At 40.4% G+C, this 15,875-nt stretch overlaps 3 protein-coding genes across 4 annotated transcripts; all 3 read left to right on the top strand.

Moving 5' to 3' along the window:
• Positions 1 to 1,839: 1,839 nt before the first annotated feature.
• LOC129585250 (complexin-like) lies at positions 1,840 to 4,997 on the top strand. Its single transcript, XM_055477869.1, has 4 exons — positions 1,840 to 2,097; positions 3,583 to 3,856; positions 4,031 to 4,169; positions 4,633 to 4,997. Exons 2-4 carry the CDS (start codon positions 3,638 to 3,640, stop codon positions 4,713 to 4,715), a joined length of 441 nt encoding a protein of 146 aa, XP_055333844.1. The 5' UTR covers positions 1,840 to 2,097; positions 3,583 to 3,637; the 3' UTR covers positions 4,716 to 4,997.
• A 557-nt stretch (positions 4,998 to 5,554) lies between these two features.
• LOC129585299 (uncharacterized) lies at positions 5,555 to 7,236 on the top strand. 2 transcript variants are annotated; one of them, XM_055477934.1, is made up of 3 exons: positions 5,555 to 5,905; positions 6,188 to 6,426; positions 6,502 to 7,236. In XM_055477934.1, the coding sequence occupies exons 1-3, from the start codon at positions 5,794 to 5,796 to the stop codon at positions 6,964 to 6,966; spliced, it is 816 nt and encodes a 271-aa protein (XP_055333909.1). In that variant the 5' UTR covers positions 5,555 to 5,793; the 3' UTR covers positions 6,967 to 7,236. The 2 variants fall into 2 exon arrangements, with proteins under 2 accessions (XP_055333909.1, XP_055333908.1); XM_055477933.1 differs by having other exon boundaries at positions 6,188 to 7,233.
• Positions 7,237 to 14,002: 6,766 nt separating this feature from the next.
• LOC129585409 (TD and POZ domain-containing protein 5-like) lies at positions 14,003 to 14,464 on the top strand. Its single transcript, XM_055478072.1, has one exon. It carries the CDS (start codon positions 14,003 to 14,005, stop codon positions 14,462 to 14,464), a length of 462 nt encoding a protein of 153 aa, XP_055334047.1.
• Positions 14,465 to 15,875: the final 1,411 nt, after the last annotated feature.

Raw genomic sequence — 15,875 nt, 5'->3', positions numbered from 1 at the left:
GCTGACCACCAAATGGAAATTGCCCGGCGCGACGGATATCTGCACCGACTTGGTCATATATATCTCATCGGGTAACTCCCTATCAGTCGGCAATAACATTGTCGAACAAGCATGTAAGAATCAATGCGAAACGTACTTTGGACCAGCGGATTCTATTCCCACTGCCACTCTGTGCAGAACATTTCCTTGCTGCATCTGCAACAATTTTTACCCTAGTACCAATCCTGATTGCTCTTGATTTTGTTATGACATGAGCTCCTCGGGAAATCACGTGCTAGATTTCTCAACATTCTTTATTGCGTATGCCGATCTGGACACTGCATTCCATGGTACCATGTTAATCTTCGCAAATTTTTTAACGTTACAAAGGCTAACCACTTTTAAAACAATTTACCTCTTATAGTTTGTTCGTTTTGTTTTATTTGTTTGACGATTATACAGATAGCAGTGTGCTATTAAAGCCCCTCTGCTGCTTGCGTATGAGTATACAGAACTGCCGAGCAATGTGAGCCCTGTTTGATTGATATTATTTTTAATAAAATAAAGTATATTTTTAATAAAATAAAGTAGCATGACAAAAGCTGTAGGTACCTGTTTTCGTACAATACGATAAATTTTTATTGGACTTTACTAGACCGTGTTTCTGAATAATCGTAGAATAATTCTTCCCGGGCTGCAAATTGCGTGGCGTGGTAATGTAGCAGTCGAATTTATTATATAAAGACTTAAATTTGATAGTAATTATATACGGTAGCAAAATAGTTAAGTACTTACTGTATACAGAGTGTATTGTACATGTTTTCACACACTGGTATGTACAGTATTCTACATGGAAAACCATTATTTTGTAATACATAATATTGTTTACTGTATTTTGTAACACATCGCCAGTGCAGTACATAATTATAGTAATGTACATCTGTACGTATCGTATGTGTCTAAGGATTTACCAGCTCATGGAGAAGCGGTTTTGTTCAGAGTAAAGCGCGACTAAGCCGGTTGGTATTAGTCGCTTTAAGAAAACGAATCTTGTCGATGTTCTCCATGCACACGTAGCAAGCGTACGTGTGTCTTCAGAGAAAAGTGCGCCATCCCTGGGAATACACAAATAGGGATCGATATGCAGAGCATAATGTTGACTAAACGGAAGTGCTGCGATTCTTCTTATTACGCCTGATCAGCAGCCGATCAATACGCAGACGGCGGAAATGTCCAATAGTACTTTTTCAGTGATAACTTGACCACTAACACAAATCCAAGAGTACTAAAAATTTCCAGATATTCAATTCCGTATAAATACTGCATGGGTTTATGAACAAATCTCTTCGCATCGCAGCCGTTACAAAATTAAAAAAAGTACGTAAATAATAAAAATGTAATCAGATAAATAACTGACCTGCTCGTGATGCGACAAAAGAAAAGGCGGTATTTTATTTTTTTATAAACACGTAGAAATGTTTTAAATCTTTTATTATATGACAACATTTTCTTGCAAATCCTGGCTGGTAAGTCAGGCACCGAGTTAACAAAAATTACTTAAACAAACACAATAAGCATTACAGCAACACAAGCAGCATTACGACGTACGTACAGTCGTACATTTAAATTACTATAGGACTGTATTATTACTATTACTCTTAAGCCGACAAAAAAATTAAAACTGGTGTCATATACTACAGATATTGGTAACTGCCGTTTATGTCACTACCCCACCCGGTCATCACTGGCATTTTATTCCCTTATACTCCCACACAGCATCCAGCAAACTGAATGCAATTTGCTGCAGTATAGTGAAAACATCCGCGCTTTCCATTGCGCTACCACTGCAGCAAGTATGTATCGATTATCCGCAGCAAACAGGAGTCCGCTGTTGGCCAACGCGCGCCGCATCAAGTGCTGGGGACTTTAATGCTCTTGTTCCCGGATAGGCACGCTGTTGTCGCAGCGCTCTCCCAGCCCGAATCCGAAGAGTAATGCCCGGATATTAATCGTTTTTACTAGCAAATATATTCACCTACCCTTCTTCAACTGGACTCCCTGCCTGCTTCGTGTAAAGGTCACGTACTTGGGAATTTACATTCTCTTCTTGAACACAAGGTAAGCAACAGTTTAGGCACCAACAATCATTTCTTGAGCGCCCGACTGGCAGAAATAATTTTCACCAGTGAAAAAAGCCATATATTAGTTGAATTACGTAGCCGAAAATGTTTCTGAATATTTTTAATTAAAAAAATTGTGTTTTTTCAAACGCATGAACATCTCCCGCACAGAGGAACTGCAAACCGCTTAAAATGTGCAGGAAAATAAGCTGTATTGCATTCGTTGCGACGCTTTTTACCCAGGCACAAATTATCAGAATTCTCAGTGTTGTATGGTACAGTTCTACGTTTTACAAACCTTTAATTTTTTCTAAGCTCTTGTCAATACGACATGAAAAAGCACATATGCATGGGCGGTATTACTGGCAGAAATGAATGTTTTACAGTTGTTAAAATTGCGCTAAATTATGGAACTTTTGTATCCCCAATCACATTGGACGTACATGCGAATAGCGGATTATTTACGCTGCATCCGTAAACGATACCCGTATACCTAAACTGGCCGGCTATTCTTTGTCAGCAGCACTTATTCAGCTGAATAAGTCTGTGAATAATGGATGCATATTGGCTGAATATTGACGGATTTGCATAATGCTAAAAAGTGCTTCAGCCGAGTACAGTATATGGCTATATTTGGCTGGGCGCTATGCTGTCGAAAAACGGCAGAAAAGATTGAGCGGACCGCTACTGTGTACTCTGTACTGTGTAATGTGCGCTCGACAGTCGTTCCGTTTTCAGGGTACAATGTGTTAAAAAGCAGTTAGGAGTCATGTGGCAATAATCAATAACAGCAATCCGTAACAGCGCCGTCTCCCAGTTTCCACGGGATTAAAATGAAATGCGAATCCACACGGTTACAATTAGAACGGGATTATCAACACGTTTATCACAATGGATCCCGGTGAATTATTTATATCATGTATAGCCGTTGCGGTAATTGTTCAATCAAATGCATCCATGAATCACAACCGGATGTTGGCATGCATGATCATGAACGTCAGCACAGTGAAAGTGCAATTAAAAAAACTTATTCATACGTTGACAATGGTGCACGTATTTATTATAAAATAAATTTACTGTGATATAATAAAACAAAGTTTACAAAAAATGATGATTGGAATTAAGAAACGGTTTCTTGAAAAAGATATATGCTTTATCCTTTCCAGCTGTAAAATGCAGTCGCCAATAAAACTTGATGGTGTACATGCATTGGATCAGCTGATACGCTTTAAATTGTCATGACATCATTTCGTTCTGGCTCTTTCCCGAGCTTTGTTACTTGCAAAGCAATCACCAATAATTTAATAATCACGCAACCTGAAAAGCGTATAAAAGTGAACTGTACATACATGTTTCCGTTCAAATAGGCAGAAGTGCATGCGACAAAAAAAGGAAGTCTATGCAAATAGTATTTCGTGACTACTGAACACCGGTCACGTTTTCCTTTTTTTACCGGCATTGGGATACAACGTTTTTGTTGTAGAAGCACACGCACGGGATTTTTTTCTCCGAAATCGTTTCACTCTTACACCGCCAAAATGGAGTTTATGGCCAAACAAATGCTTTCCAGTAAGATGGGTGAAGTGAAAAAACTGACGGGAGAAGGGGACGGGGAGAAAAAGGAAGAGGGCGGGGCCACGGCTGAGGAGGAAGCTGAACTGATGAAAATGCGCGAGGAGGCCGAGTTTGCGCGCAAAGAGAAGCACCGCAAGATGGAGGAACAGCGGGAAGGAATGCGGCAAGGTATCCGCGATAAGGTCAGTGAGCTGAATATTTCTCTGTTATGTTTATAATCTATGGACCTAATTTTTATACATGATGCCGCTAAATTATGCTTTTATCGTTACCTTATTAATTGTCATATTATAACTAGTATTCTTTTACGGTTGGATCATTATATAAAATCTGACACTGAATTCTTGTAAATGCAGTACGGAATAAAAAAGAAGGAGATCATCGTTGAGCCGGAACCTGCCGCAATGCCGGGCATGGAAGGTCGCCTCAATAAACCAAAAGCCGACCAAGCTCTACTGGCCCAGCAAGCGGCCATGGCAGACGAGGACTTACCACGTAAGATTCGCAGGCCGAACATAAATTATTATTATCAGCTTATTATTATCAACAGTACGAGTGCATTATTTACAAGGTATGACTGCGTTTAGAAAACTTTTCCAGTTCGAATTAGTGACAGCAAAGTATCGAAAAATGATGTGTCCTTTTGTGCATATCCATATGACAAATAACGGAGTACACGCGTCCAGAGTTTCTAATTTTGCATGCAATTATATGATTTTTTTAACACTGCTTAACTGACGTATGTAGACAAGGCAGCATAGATTCTTAAAGAAATTTTACAAAGAACATACTGAACAGAGTGCTCATATTAGAACAACGCATGTTTACTGTCCATCCGTAAAGTTATCTACAGTCTGCCGACTTACTATACTTAGATTCGTAATTAATTTACATGCCGGCATCATGGGCAATGTTTACAATTCTCCGGTTAATAAAAACCTGTATTTTATAATTGCAGTTATGAAGCAAGTGGAAAACGGTGTCAACTACGTGAAGGAAGCAGCCACCGGACTCTTTGCGAAGTTACCATTTTTCAAATAGCCGCTGGGAATTCTAACGATTGTTAAGTAATTTTTCAATGGTGTTTCGTGATCTACAAAATGGCACTATAGAAATTATACAGGTTCAACATGAAATCTCTATCCTTTTAAATATGTCTGCCTGAAATCGGTATAATACAGTTATACTATTTTATTGTCTTCTGTGCATTATGATCGCTGCTGTATCATTAGGTGATGAAATTGACCGTTGACGTTTCTTGGCTTCGATAAATACGTATCTGACTGTGTTCATTCCTCGCGCAAAAATAAACTCAAAACTGTATGCAGAATTAATACCCAATGTACAAACAATGGCCGTCACCGCCTACTACTAGCAAACACAGGTCTCGCCGTCTCGGGATGTCCCCGTTTCTTTCTCCAGATATTATTAGTTGTAGCGTCCATATTTTAATTTATTTAAGCGCTGAAATATTTTTGAATATTTCCACACTGAATCGTTTGTAGTAAGAAACCTGAAGATAGCGTTGTCAGTGACTGCCCGGTGGTCATTTGCAGTCCGCATACTATGTATCTATCTACAGTGTCGTGTTTTGAAGTATACTTTCATTTTAAAACTAATACACAAAGTATTAGCCCCGTTCAAACTTTACATAGCTAATATAAAAATCACATCCGTAACGATATTTGGAGCTAACCATGCCAGGAAATTAAAAAAACAGGTAGGCACATAAGTACTTACTCATTTAAAATTTAAATTAATTTATTATTCGTAATCGTTGAGTTCTCATGTGCCTCTTAGCAACGTCTGCAAATAAAAACAGCAGAACTTGCATGCATACGTTTACTATAATACTATGTTTTAGTATAATGTATGTTTTGTGCCTGTTTTGATTTATCCTGTTTTCTTAAACTACGAATTTTTAAAATCTACAAAGAAATATATTTCCTGTGAGATATCTGGATAGTCACTGTACGAGCGATCTGGAAGCACCAGTACGTCGCTCGGTTCCTGATGCTTCACTGATAATTTCCGGCGTATTGTATTCATTTTAACACGACTTTTATAAATTATTAGACTTATTATTTAATACCATCGCCATGCATATATTTCCTGGAAAATGTTTTTGCCACTGCCTTTCACATTGGTATTCCATGCCGTGTTATTGGGTGTAATGTACCGATGGTGCAGCACGTGCACTGTGCAAAAAGACAGCAAAGCAAATTTACTGCGTAAGTTTTGGTTTTTGCAAAGCATTTACTAATAAAAATGTAAAACAAATAAATGTAAATACAGGTTCTTTAGTGCACTGTTCTTTAATAAAAAAATTAAATAGTACTGATATAAACTACTAAAAGTAGACTCGATAAGGAACAGGAACTTATCACCATAGTTCTACCAATTCCAATTTGGTAACATAAGTAGCTAAGATAATTGTATTACAATTAATCAAGTCGATCCTGGCGACAATTTCGGTTTGGTCAAACGGAAAGAAAGCGCTGTTCTCATTATAGTTGACGAAATAATTGCCCGTGCGGTTCAGTACCAGGAAGATGACAAAGTGACCCTGAAATTTCCTCAAGCTGTTCTATTGGAAAAGAACGACCCCGCAGTGATCATCCGACGTCCGCGTCTTGGTCAGAACGTCTCCTTCACTTGCTTTGCATCGCCAGAAGGAAACTCCCGGGCAATCTCTTTGACTTTTCAAGGCCAAACGCTGTTCCAACAGGGCGAAAGGCTGCCCGTGGAGAACGTAAACAATCAGCGCTACCATTTCGCTCAGTACGGTGATACTTTAATTTTTCAAGTTTTCAACGTCACTTTGCAGTCCACTGGCGAGATTGTGTGCTATGAAGGATTGGTAAAAAAAGCCGTAATTCGACGCTATAGTCTAATGCCATTGATCACCCGTGCCGAAGAAATATTCGCTCAGTCTTTGGTCCCGCAAAATGTGACACAAGGTGGTTCGGCGACCTTTGCCGTCGCGGTTCGCATGCCGCTATCGCAGCGTGTATTGGACAATTTGCACACTCATTGCATGTGGCGTCATAAGGGACAATGGTTGAGTGTGCCGAAGGAAGAGCCGTACACGTCTTCCATGCCACCAACGTGGATTCCTATGCAGGTTCAGTTTGGTCGAATTCCGGACAAGAACACTGTGGGATCATTACTTTATCGGTTCACTTTCGAAAACGTCAAGCCGCGTGATAATGGTCCAGTGGAGTTTTGGTTTAGGCCGCACCGTGAGACGCACGAATGGATATATCAATCGGCTAAACTGAATGTGTTATGAACAATAACAGTAGGAACAATAATAACAACAATAACAATAACAGTAACAATAACAGTTATGAACAATAACAGTGTGTTATCTGCTGCCGCATCGTAAATAACACTGATGCTGACTGAATGTTGCTAATTAAGTATGCGAATTGTTGGGGATTTGTTCGGATCTTGCTATGTGTACATTTTTAATTCTTTGCATTCGCTTTGTCAGATGAATATCATACATTCCGGCTGTGCATTGACCTTTTCGCCATTTCAATGCCAAAACCGTTCTTAGTCAGATTTGCTTCATTATACTGTAGTTTATTGAAATCAAGACATTGTCCATACGCATATATATATAGTATAGGTAAATATTATTACAAGGGTAGAATTATCATAAAACGCAACTATTCTTACAGCCAACTCCCGACTTTATAAAACGGCCCACTCCCGAACTTCGCATTACCGCCCAAATTGGTTAAAACAAAGCATAAAACAATTGTGGGAAGTGTAATAAAACGAAAAAGTTTCATTTGCGCATGTACAAACCATTTACTTCGTACTTCGCTTATTTTTGAAGAGCGCCTTAATTACATATAATGCTATCTTTCGTTTCGTTTATGAATTTACTACAGTATAATTACTTCCCTTAAATAGGCACGTGATTATGCAATTATTTATTGAAATAACACACCGACATCCGGTTCTGCTCAAGCGATGCATTCGTGAAGGAAATGATTAAGTCCAGCGCACAACGGTGTTTTATAATCCTTGGGGTCATCGATGGCATCAAATCTTACTGCAATGAGCTCATAACTAAACCACGGTGATCTGGGTATGAGAACGGAAATAAATTAAAGTAATTGTAAGCAGTTTGTATTCGAAATCGAAAGTGAAAATTGAGGTTGTCAGACAGAAGTTAGTTTTTTCCGTTTGAGTGCTGTGAGCTACGAAAAGGAAAAGCTTCCGATAACATCCGGGAAATGGTCCCAAGAACAGCATGTAACTTGAGCGCATATGATGTTGTTGTGATGCTATTAAATTGTGGTAACGGTCGCCGGTCACATTTCGAACTTTTTTTGTAACTCGAATTAATTTATTAGACAGCATTTAATAATATTGGTACTACTTTGCCGACGTCGACAATTGGCGTCATTATTTCCTTTCTACAATGGGGAATCATGTTGCAAGTATTATTTCTCAGGGCCGAAAATCCCTGGATCTGCTGCAAACGGATTTTCTAAGTGCATTTAAACAGCAATGTCATGCTCATCTTAAACATTATTTTAACGCCCGCTATCATCGTTGCATTTTGACTTCACATTTGATTTTTAATCTTTCTCTTACAATGAATACTTCGGTTGTGGTTTATGACGGGTCAAGGAAATTCGTGGAGGCTTGCAACTGCCTTTGCACCTGCGCTTGTCCGGTTAATTGGGAATACTTGGCACTGGCAATTGTGATTGGGTTACTGGTTAGGGATGCATTATATGTCATAGTGCGCATTATAATCGTAAAAATTAACAACCAAAAGTTTACGCGCGAAGTATGGCTTAACATCTTCAATTGTGGGTGGATTATTACAAGCCGTCTAACTAGCCGTGCAACAGAGCTCCGAATTCCATTGCGGGATTGGAAAAGGGATTACGACAATCGACGACAACATGCCAAATAGCTTCATTATCTGCTGGATGTTGCTGAATTATCATGCACCTGCACGATCCGGAGCATGCGGGTTAAATACCGGATTCACATGTTACTGAGGCCGGATATGATCACTATCACGGGCGTCCACCAGATTTCAATGCCAAATCCGGACCTTTATCCTGAATTCGATTCCCAGTTTATTTATTGAAAATTCATTAAATTTTCTGTTTTCTGCTTTTGTACGGTAGCTGCTTATAAAGCGCACCTGCTCGAAAAATATTTTTGCATGCAAGTTTCATAATTTTCTACCTGATTTGAAATTATTGTGTGCATTTTATTTTTATCATAACGTTGCAACGTGCTTTCTGATAATCGTATTATTCGATCTTTGTTATACACAACGTTTTATAGCATGTTTTTAAAAAATAGGGGAAAAAGATTCATGATTCATGCAAAACAGCAAGCGGTTTTTTAACCTTATTGTTGCTTCCGTTGCATAAGTTTTGTTTACAAAGCTTTCAAAAAAGAATAGGTTATGCGATATGCGAGCCTTTTCCTCTAATTTGTAATAGGGGTTTTTTGCCGCATAAAAGCAAACGGAACTCAATAAAAGTGAGATGCAATAGTTGCTCAGCGCACTTACTCGGTAATAAAGCACTTTTGTAATTCAGAGTCTGAGTATCGGCATTGCTTATTCTAGACGTACGGAAAGGTCAAAACTTAGAAAGAGCAATATTTCTTTACGACAAATAGTTGTAAGAAAGAAATATAATATTACACATTTATACTGCAACAGCTGATTTTGTACTCCATGCGGTTCAGAACTTCAGACATCTTATAACCTTTTGTAATTCTGAAGACAAAAAACGTCCGTAGCATTAATAAAAACAACTTTTCCATTAGAGAATCTCAGATGGCACCCTTTCGCTGTTAGCAAACACTGCATTAACGACATAATACGAGAAACGCCGGCGCTTGTGTTGGGGCATGTGGCCAGCCTCAGCTCGGCCGCGGAGTCACGTGGAAACGTCAGAACATGCTCGACCACCGGAAGGAGCGTATGCGTGGAGTGGGACACCTGATGCGTGGCCAGGTGAATAGCTGCTCCCTGATACGTGGCCAGGGAGGTTTTACGGCACCTGATACATGGCCAGGGTGATGGATCCTGATTCGTGGTCAGGATGTATGAGTGCACCTTCCGGTGCGGTTCTGTGCGTACCATTGCGAGAGAGCTGCGCGAGTGAGGAAGTGCCCCAAACATGATGGTACGCGCAGACTTTGCGGGCGGATGTAACGCTTGAACGCGGACGATTTCCATCGTCCAAGTTCGCGTATGGCTTCCGGCGAACAGCCGCCGGTGGCGGCTGCTGTAGCTCCGCCGATGCGGAAACTATGCGATGAGTAGCGCCGAGAGTCCTCTCCTTCCGGGAGAGTTCTCTTAAGCGCTTGTGACAGGTCTGTGCGGGTCAAATATCGGCCGCTGCCGAAAATGAAGAACGGTAGATTAGGCGGCCGCTGCTGCTGGCGCTGTCGCCCGTAAGTGACGCAGGCGCTGTGTACTGCCGGCGCGGCGTTGGACGTCAGAGACAGGGTGATCCCGTTTTGGTGCTGATCCGTTTTGGACCGCTTGATGGTCAGCTGCAGCGTGATGGTGTCCCAACCCACATCCTGCAGAAGGAGTGTAATGTTTTCATCTTCAGCAACAATATGACGTATTGCAAAGAGATCTTCACCGAGCCCAATGTCATTTTTGTAAGCGAATCGCCGGAGGTGCAGATCACCTTGATGAGCATGATGGATCATTTTGTGTTTACGGACGGGGTGGAAGGTTGGTTGGGGGCATATATAAGCTTTAGGAATGATTTCATGTACTATATCGGGAACAAGCAAGCAAATGATAGGGAAATTTTACATCTGATGGTTATGTTATTTTTCCAAGTTGGCAAATCTTTGAGCGGTAGTTTTACAATGGTTTTGTTGTGCATGTGTATGCAGACGTAGTTGCCTCTGGTAAAGTACCGGCCATCGCTGTCATGATCTTAGTAACTAATGCAAAACAAGCAACACTGTTATAGTAAAAATTGTCATGAACCTATGAAATTTGTAAAATTAGCTTTACGCATAGCACAAGCTTATTTGCAGACGCAACAATTTTAACAGAACGAACGTTAGCAGAGGTTACGAAAGCAATACAATACAATCTGTTTTTATTTCACCTTTTTCCACAAACCTCATGGTGCTCTGAAGATATTAAAACAATGAAATCGCGCTGCCTAAAACAAAAGCCTGCATTTTATCATGTACGAGTACAATATTCCCGCTATACGCATGTAATATTCTTCGGTAATGCAGTGCGCGCAATAAGCGACTACACTTTCTTACTTGTTAGCATATTTACTTTCACAATGTGTTGAGCTGTTTGGTTTAATGCAAGTGAACCTAACAGCCCAAAATTAATTTTGGGATAGATCAACTGATCAAAAATTTACACTGCGTTTTCCATTCAGAATATTATACACAATATCCCAAAATAACACACTTTATTTATGCATAAAATGATAAATGTAATATGTTTTGAGAGTTCCGATACTCCGTTGCGCATTACGCAACGGAATATCTGCGCCAGAGGTTCAGCATCGAAATTCAACGTGGAAATGCGGCATCCATCCTGGGAACGACACCAGTCTCGGCTAATTTAGATCAAATGTTCTCTGTGATTCGGCCGCATGTTTCCGCTGTTTTTTTATGCTGTGTGACGTTTGTGTGTTTTTTGGATGTTTAAACTGGCTTAGCAAGGTGGAAAAAAATAAAAAGCACTTGAATAAAAAAAATGTTTTCTTTACATTCATACAATCTTACCGTCCAAAATTAAACTTGATTATGGGCGGTTTTTATGATCTTATCAACACATGATCAGTTTTAGTCAAATTCAGCCTTAAAAAATTTTGAAAGTAGTTCGTAGGGTATTCTGCAGTTTTTTTAAACGTTCTGCTAAAAAAATATGTCCTAACGGTCTTAAGTAGTACTGGAAAAAGTATGGAATATTAAAACTTGTAAGAATAACAAGCTTTCTGCGTTATAATTATAGAAGTATGGTTTTGGCAGTTCTAGTATTTCCAGGGATCGAGTCGGGTTTACTTTTGACCTTTTCTAACCAGCTTGCACAACCAGCCGGACGTAAAACCTAATGTAATCTGTATGGGCCGGTATGGATATTGGTAACTGGCAGGCAATTAGGTGACCCGGATGGACGTTTATCTGGTGATTTCTTACTTAGTAACATTACGCAAGTTATGCCTCGGTCATACTTCGTGTTCTAACGAAAATTTTAGAACTTTTTGTTTAGCACAGGATCTAAAGAATTTGTTTTAAGTGTTAAGTGTTTAAGTGTTAAGCTGTTCGCAGAAGTATGCTTAGGACAGTTTTATCGGTGTGCTGGTCATACCGCTAACACTGTTCTGGTAATAGAGACTTCACCCGTTTGATCCAAAAATTTGAAAATAAAAATCAGACTACAGTAGCATCACTTCATCAGAGTACCACGAACTTCCAAAAAGTAGAAGAATTTGAATTTGGGCTTTCGTATTTTAAAAACAGTTTTTACCAATATTACGCGATGCAGTTTCCGCTTTTCCGAAAGAAACAAGCACTACTGTCTCTTATTATTCTTTGTGCGCCGTAACATCTCGTCGCAATGCTCGGAAAAAACGAGCCTCGTTTTTACGCTACCATTTTTTGCTCATTTTGTGCCGGTTAAATTATTTGCAAGTTTTGGTTAAATATTACGGATGTTGGTCGCGATTTTAAATGATAGTAACAAAACTCGTACTTTTCCAAATAAGTTCAAGAATATATCACCTCTGCTTTTGACAGTACTTTTTTACGTAAATTCAAGTACATGTATATCCGCATTATCAAGACATGAAAAAATGGGAATACGGTGTTGTAACCAGGATCCAGTTCCGGTCATGAGCGATGCTATTGGTTAAAAGTACTAAAACATCTTAAGAAGCTTGATTAAGCCCCTCCCCACTAAAACAAGATTTTGTTCGAAGAGTGGTGTAAGCGCTATGCCTGCGCTGCATAGGAATGCAACGGAAAACAACGACGCCACAAACGATCGCTTTATTAATGTCGAAGATGTTAATAAAGGGTCACTCTAGCATGCGCAAATATCCAAAGGCCATCTCGCACAGCATGGACGTCTCCATGCTGTCGAGCCAAAATCTCCAACTAAATCAAATCGAAACGTCTCGGCCTGCATATGCCATGCCAATCTCTCTGGCCGTGGACGTATCACACAGAACACGAAATCGGAGTCGGTGCGACACCCACTCAACCCACACTCCTGGGCAGTGGCGCCTATCTCCTGACAGTGGTCATAGTTTTTTGTTCTAAGAAAAAGGTGCTTAGAACAGCTTGCGATCATACTGTTAACACATTTTTTGATCAGAACTGTTTTAAAGGCTTCGAACACGAAGTATGACCGGGGCATTAGGTACTCAAATCCTGCACCCCACAGTCAGCCGGTTAAAGGGTATTAAAACCCCTGCAGTTCATTCGCAGTTTTAACTGTTGCTTAATTATTTCGACTCTGCTATAAACTACCAGTACCAGCTGCAGTGCAGTGATAATACCATGCATAATACTGACCTTTCCACAATAAACTGTTAACTACGACCAAAATCATGTCGCTCAGCGCTCAGAAACAGTCCGTGACCTTACAGTACAAGATCCCCACGGATAACTTTGTGAAGACCCCAAGTGCGGAAAGATCCAGCGGTGGTGTGGGACTCTATGACTACAAGACCGAGTTCAGCGTGACCCAGCAGCAAGACTATCCGGAGATCTCCGAGTCCTCATGGACGCTGACCATTAAGATTAATAATGACTTGTCAAGCGGCTACATCAATACTAGTGCGGTCTTGACACCGCTCCACGCGGCCGAAGATCCCTACGGCGCCCTAGCGGAGATCACTATCAGGTGCGTTTTGTGGCATATATGGCGCAAAATGCTACGTATTTCAAATACCGCGTAGGTAAAAGCGGCGTACCCATATCGATAACTATTTTGGTGTACTGATGCCATAATAGTGACCTTTCTGAAATTCGCTGTTATCTAAGACAAAAACCTGAGCTGCAAATTTTTTCCAGGTTTTTATACTTGCAAAATATGTACATACCTACAATGATTATATATACACAGTAAAAATTTATTGCAGTTCACAAGCTTATGCTGCCCCGGAACTGTGGATCCCGACAAACGACCGGCTTAAGGAAAATCCCCCGCACGTTCCGCTCCCCAGCGGCTTCGACAGTGGTCGCAAATGCAGTTCTCCTTGGTAATCTATACGACATCGAAGACCACGGGCAAGTGCGACTACATCCTCCGCGCGGGCGACGTCTACGTCAACATGACGTACCACATCAAGCGCCAGCCGGTGGAACTCCTCACCCTCCTGGACGGCGGTCTTCTTACCGATTGCCTTCTCATCGCTAATGACGGCCGCCGCTTCCCCGCTCATCGGGCCATCCTGGCAGCCCAGTCGCCGCTCTTCTTGGACATGTTCCAGAACCACACCGACCGCAACCGTACCAACGGCGAGTACGTGCTGATGGATCTCCGCGGGGAGGTTTTGGAGAAGTTGGTACACTTCGCGTACAGTCGACAACCGTTCACGGCGGAGCTGGGAGAAATGCGGGAGATGTGGTGTGTGGCGGATAAGTACGGGATGGCGGCGTTGCGGAGTGTCTGTCAGGAAATGATGATGACGGATGTGAAGAAGGACACAGCGTTGGCATATTTCGATTTCGCTCGCCTGCATGGAATGAAGGAACTGCTAAAGAAGGCAGCCGTTTGTATGGGCGACGAATAAGATGACTCGTTAAATTAATAATTTTGTTGAGTAAATTAAATGACCTTTTTAATCCAGAATTTGAATGACGTTTTCCCTATCATACATGCACGTTTACATCTTGTTTATGTCAAACACTCGATGATTTCGAAGGGGTATATATGTATACATGAAAATACAAATCTTTCGATTACGTTTTATACAGTATATGTGTAAATAATGCATGCCGCATGTAGAAAAATAATCTATGCTATTATCTGTTTATACGCTTCTAGCAAGTGTGCCTTCGAAAGAAATTGCCGTTTAATCCGAGCCTTTGTTAGTGTTCTCAGAATTTCGTAATCAGGGTTAAATAAAATCTAATTTCGGTTGGCAGTGGCTACTTAATTACAACGTCTTTGATCTTGATTACTAATGAAGTACCAATTTACATGCCACATATTACACTACTTTGAATTGTTAGTGCTTATGGTTTTATCTTTTGATGTAAGGCTTTCGCTACGCGAAAGCTTTTTCTGATGAGAGTAGTCTTCGGCCTCGCGCAGGTTACAGCTGATCGTCGCAGACATTAAGCCCATTAAACAAACAAACATTGTTGAGGACATTAATCTGCATGCCGTCATCATGCGTAAGTTCTTACAATTTATTGGTTGAGTAATAAAAACCTAGATTTTATAATTTCAGTTATGAAGCAAGTCGAAAACGGTGTCAACTACGTGAAGGAAGCGGCCACCGGACTCTTTGCGAAGTTACCATTTTTCAAATAGTCGCTGGGAATTCTAACGATTATTAAGTAATTTTTCAGTGGTGTTTCGTGATCTACAGAATGGCATTATAGAAATCATACAGGTTCAAGATGAAATCTCTATCCTTTTAAATGTGTTTGCTTGAAATCGGTATAATACAGTTATATCATTTCACTGTCTTCTGTGCGTTACGATCGCTGCTGTATCATTAGGTAATGAAATTGAGACTAGTGACGTTTCTTGGCTTCGATAAATACGTATCTGACTGTGTTCATTCCGCGAGCAAAAATAAACTCAAAACTGTATGCAGAAATTAATACCGAATGTACAAACAATAACCGTCACCGCATATTACAGAGTATTATCAAACACAGGTCTCGGGATATCCACCATTTCTTTCTCCAGATATTATGAGTTGTGGCTTCCATATTTTAGTTTAATTAAGGGCTGAAACAGTTTGAATATTTCCACACTGAATAGTTTGTAGTAAGAAACCTCAAAATAGCCTTGTCAGTGACTGCCCGGTATACTTTGTATTTTCAAAACTAATATACAAAGTGGTAGCCCCGTTCACAACTGCATAGCTAATATAAAAAGACACAGCCATAACGACATTTTGGAGCTAACACGGCCAGTTAATTAAAAATACTGTACTCGTAAGTACGAGTAGGAACGCAAGTACAGAC

This window comes from Paramacrobiotus metropolitanus, unplaced genomic scaffold, assembly GCF_019649055.1.
Source record: "Paramacrobiotus metropolitanus isolate TYO unplaced genomic scaffold, Prichtersi_v1.0 Parri_scaffold0000016, whole genome shotgun sequence".
Lineage (NCBI taxonomy): Eukaryota > Metazoa > Tardigrada > Eutardigrada > Parachela > Macrobiotidae > Paramacrobiotus > Paramacrobiotus metropolitanus.
This window is presented reverse-complemented; position numbering and strand designations above follow the sequence as displayed.